The following is a 5,174-nucleotide window of genomic DNA, read 5'->3' on the forward strand; positions in this document are numbered from 1 at the left end:
CATCACCCTTCTTATAAATTGGCACCAGAACATGTTTCCTTCAATCATCAGGCATCTTGTCAGTCTAAAAAATTCTGTTAAACAACCCAGTCAGGAAATCTACCGCCACTTCTCCTAAACACTTCCATACTTCCATTGGTATGTCATCAGGACCAACTCCCACTCTTCATCCTCTTCAGGGCTTTTCTTACTTCATCCTTTCTAATCTGATCTACCTTCTTCCTAATAGTTTCTGGTTCCTCATTCCTACGTTCCCTTTCATTTTCCTCATTTAACAACTCCTCAAAGTATTCCTTCCATCTTCTCAGCACACTTTCCTCACTTGTGATCACATTCCCCTCTCTGTCCTTAATCAACCTCACCTGCTGCACATCCTTCCCAGCTTGATTTCTCTGTCTCGCCAATCTATACAACTCCTTTTCTCCTTCCTTTGTTTCCAAACTCTCGTACAACTCCTCATATGCCTTTTGTTTGGCCTTGGCCACTTCCCTCTTCACCTCCCTTGTCCTCTCTTTGTACTCCAGTCTGTTCTCTTCTGTTCTGTCACTATCCAATCTCTTCTTTGCTAATCTCTTTCTCTTTCACTCTCCTGGATCTCATCATTCCACCACCAGATCTCTTTGTCTTCCTTTCTCTGCCCAGAGGACGTACCTAGCACCTTCCTACCTGTCTCCCTAATCACTGCAGCTGTAGTCTCCCAATCATCTGGGAATTCCTCAACACAGCCTAGAACTGCCCCTACTCCCTTCCATGTTGTGAAGTCTTCACAACATGTCTCTTTCCTTAATTCCAACCACTTGATCTTCTGCTCTGTCTTCACTTTCTTTTCTTTATTTCACCTCCATCGTCATTTTGCACACTACCATCCGATGTTGTTTGGCTACAATCTCACCTGCCACCACCTTACAGTCTCTAATCTCCCTCAGATTACCTCTTCTACATAGAATATAATCTATCTGTGTGGACCTGACTCCACTCTTTTACATCACCCTGTGTTTTTCTTTCTTTTGGAAATAGGTGTTTACCACCTTCCATTTCCATTCTCTTTGCAAAATCTACCACTGCCTGTCCTTCCAAGTTTCTCTCCCTAACACCAAACATGCCCATCATTTTCTCATCTCCTCTGTTCCCTTCCTCTACATGACCATTTAGGTCTGCTCCAATCACCACTCTCTACCACCCAATCCAGCTCCTTCCAGAACTTCTCCTTTTCTTCCAACTCACAGCCCACCTGTGGGGCATAACCACTAACAACATTAATCATCACTCCTATTTCTACCTTCACACACATCAACCTGTCTGACTCTCGTTTCACCTCTCGGATCTCGGATCACCCCTGCTCCATTTCTCTTCCCATCTGAACCATGATAGAACAGTTTGTAGCCTCCTCCAATCCACCTGGTCTCCTGCTCAACCTGTCTACTCTTCTTCTTTCCATCATATCAGCGAGTTCTCTACTTTTCCCTGTCATTGTACCTACATTCAGAGTGTTAGTGGAAATCGTTTTAGTGATCCGCATATTTGATTTGGCTAAAAGTTTTACGCCGGATGCCCTTCCTGACGCAACCCTCACCATTTATCCAGGCTTGGGACCAGCACTATAGTATCACTATAATAGCACTTGCTTGTGTACCCTAGTGTACCCTAGTGGCTGGTTCAGTCACTTGAGAGACTAGGGCAGGAAAAAAAATCAGGGACAGTCCTATGCTACTCTATACAATATAAAGGACTATACAGTGAAGTAAGTGGAAGTAAAAACTTTTAAAAAATATAACATGCTATTTAAAGGTATAAAACATAAAAAGTCAGTTTTGTCTAGTTTTAACCGAGGGTTAATGAGGCTTTTGTATGTTTTTTCAGGTTTTTGTATTACTATCAGCCTCACTGTGGTAGGAAAAAGCTGCAGTGTGGGTGTTTCCTCCATTAATATGTTATTTGTAAACATTACGTTCTCAGGACCAGGCCGGAAACATCAAGCAGCCCAGCATCCGGGAAAGTGGAGACAGAACTCACCAGGTTTCTTATGTTCCGGATTGTATTGGCCAATACACTATTGCCATTAAGTACGGAGGCCACGACATCCCTGCCTCGCCCTATAAGGTCCGTGCAATGCCCACCGGAGACGCCAGCAAGTGCACAGTCACTGGTATGAGACTATCAGTACAGATTGTTCATTTAAATATATTTGCATATGTATGTAGGGACATGGTATGGAAATCCCAAATACTGTAGGCGCTCGATTACACGCTGATTGGTATGTACAAACGAAACGTACTTGCGCTCGATTACATGCTGATTGGTATGTACAAACGAAACATACTTGGATTTACTACCCACGTACCCATGACAGTTTCTGGATTTTTTTTGCATACACCCTTTTTCATGATGAAATCTACGCATGTTTAGCACACCAGGCCCCAGATAAAAAGGGGACCTGAATCTGGACTCGGACCATGGAAGTGGTGTTTGTTAATTACCAACCTTCTCAAGGACTAACAAAGTTCTTTTCTCTCTCTGAGCAAAGGTCCTGGTGTGAGTCCCATGGTAGCCATTGGAGAGGAACTGGGTCTGGTGGTAAATGCCAAGGAGGCAGGCAGAGGAAAAGTGAGCTGTGTGGTGATTCCACCTGATGGCGGTGAGATGGAGACCAAGATTCTGGACAACGAAGACGGAACCTTTGACATTTTCTATGTTGCTGAGACCCCCGGTGACTACATCATCCATGTCAGATTTGGAGGGGAGAACATCCCGCACAGTCCCTTTAAGGTCACGGTGAGTCTCGAGGAGTCTAGGTGACTGCAGTGGCTAAAACTAGGGAGGGAAGAAAAAATCTCATTTGGGCAGAAGGAAGAAAAATCTAAACAGCTAGCAACCAGGAAAAACTAACTTTAGGAAACAATAGCGCTACGGATGAAATTAAACATTAAAAACACTTAGACAATGGAACAGTGTAGGATGTAGGATGGTCAGGAAGATGGAAAGTAGGAAATAAATGAGGACTACGAAGCAAGGAAGCTAGGAAGTTCCTCAGCTTTCTGGATAGCTGATGGCTCTGTCCACTCTCTGTACCGTAGATTACTAATAATAATCCCAACCAATGTCAAACCAACCCATCCAATCTCTTTATTTTCTTTTAGTCACTCACACTTCTTTAACCAAAGTCCATGGAACAGAATTACAGATTGTGGTCAGTTTGTGACGCTGAGAAATCTGGATGCAGGCCTATAAACAGAAAGAACACTGCAGCTGTGTGCTGTCTTCTTGGCTGCTCTGCTCAGCAGATGATCTACCTTCATGTCTCCTCGTATATTGTCCCTGTCTTGTCCCTCATCTCCTCCTCATTACCATCATCATCACCATCATGTCCTCCGTCCAAACACTACTTTCTTCTTATCTACCATGTCATCAGAATTGCTCTTTCTCTCCTGATGGATGTCCAACATCAGGCTAATGACTTGGTCTGAAGCTCCATGATCCCAACGCTTTCCGCATCTCCAATGTGTCTCACCTCACTTTCCTTTCATCTGGTCTTCTGTACCCAACATATTTATCCTTCTTCTCTCCGTCATGACCTCTGACCTCTACCGGTACAAGAAGATCTGTACCTAGACCAGTAATTGTCCCTACACTCAAAGTTACTTTCCCATGATGGTCTGGTCTTCCACCGACAGCCTGTTGGTCAACAGCACCACAGACTGTCATTGTTATTCCGTCATTTCCGGACTATAAGCCGCTACTTTTTTCACACGCTTTGAACCCTGCGGCTTAAACAACGATGCGGCTAATTTATGGATTTTTATGCCACTCAGAGTTAAGTGGGAGGCTTGGATGACTAGCGGCGAGAAATCATTTACCAAAACTGGCCACAAAGTCTGCCAGTGGAGCCTGAGTCTCAGCATGGAGCGGAGTCAAAAACCCCACTATCAGGGGTTTCAATGGGTTTCAAAAGGCTGAAAAAAACGACAACACGAGCTCAAGTGCGAATTGGCCTGGTGACGAAAGTGACATTGAGAGCGTCAGTGAACGAGAGACTAAGAAAGTGTGTGATGTAGCAATTCTGAGGTTCTGTTCAATTTCACCACTGAAGAAGATGACTTTAGTGGTTTGAGTGCGCAGGAGAAGGATGAAGATGGCGATCAATGACTTTTCTGTTAGACAACTGTGTTACACTAGTAGCGTATGTCTGTCTGTAAATGGCTGTGTGCGTATGTGTGTGGGGCGTGGACGAGAGAGAGAGCGGTCGTGAAAGTTGAGAGCAGTTGGAGGCCTGTCATGCTGAAGCGCGAGTTGGTTATACACTTTATGTTCTGTTGTGCTCGGACAAGCACAAAGTGAAGGGAGTTAGCCTCGGAGCTAATGTTAGCTTTGGCCCTGGAGCGGATCACTAAGTCTCCCTTGTGCATTCCAACTACAGTCGGGGCGCCAAAGTAGGAAAGAGCTAACGTGTAACCAGCTGTGTTACAGGCATGGTTCAGGTGCCTACATTCAGGTGCGCTCAATAGTCCGGATATGTGTAAATATCCCATGTTACACATGCGGCTTATAGAGAAGTGCGGCTTCTATATGTAGAATTATTTTTTTTATTCAGGTGCCTATATTCAGGTGCGCTCAATAGTCCGGAAATTATGGTAACCCAGGGCACGACCGATCTGGTTGGTTGTCCATCTTCCCTTACCAATTTTTAAATTAGCTTTGGTCCATGGCTATAACTTTCTCTATAAACCTTGGTGTGGAAGAAAATCATGGACCACAGGGATAACCTTTAATATCTTTATGATCTGGAGGATTTTACCCATGAGACATTGACTGCCGGTGTGTGTTCACATGACAACCAGTTACCTTGTTTTTACAGGCCACTGATGAGATTCCCCTGATGCAACAGCAGAGCTCACTGCAGCAACAGGCCACTCCTCCTCAAGTCGGCTTTCAGCCCTGGGTACACACACACATCCTACACAAACTGGAGCACATGTGCACACGCTACACACAAACACTTGTGCACATACACTATATTACCAAAAGTATTGGCTCACCTGCCTTGACTCCTACTATGAACTGAAGTGCCATTCCATTCCTAACCCAGAGTTCAATATGATGTCGGTCCACCTTTTGCAGCTATTACAGCTTCAACTCTTCTGGGAAGACTGTCCACAAGGTTGAGGAGAGTGTTTCTA

At 44.5% G+C, this 5,174-nt stretch overlaps 1 protein-coding gene across 1 annotated transcript in view; it reads left to right on the forward strand.

Moving 5' to 3' along the window:
- The window catches only part of flnba (filamin B a), a 62,350-nt gene that overhangs the window by 45,530 nt on the left and 11,646 nt on the right, over window positions 1-5,174 (forward strand). The window contains exons 30-32 of the mRNA XM_025060082.1: window positions 1,957-2,146; window positions 2,525-2,772; window positions 4,853-4,936. Coding sequence (XP_024915850.1) covers window positions 1,957-2,146; window positions 2,525-2,772; window positions 4,853-4,936 — 522 coding nt within the window. The remainder of the gene's footprint in view (window positions 1-1,956; window positions 2,147-2,524; window positions 2,773-4,852; window positions 4,937-5,174) is intronic.

The sequence above is a fragment of the Cynoglossus semilaevis genome, chromosome 11 (assembly GCF_000523025.1).
Source record: "Cynoglossus semilaevis isolate Cse_v1.0 chromosome 11, Cse_v1.0, whole genome shotgun sequence".
Classification (NCBI taxonomy): domain Eukaryota; kingdom Metazoa; phylum Chordata; class Actinopteri; order Pleuronectiformes; family Cynoglossidae; genus Cynoglossus; species Cynoglossus semilaevis.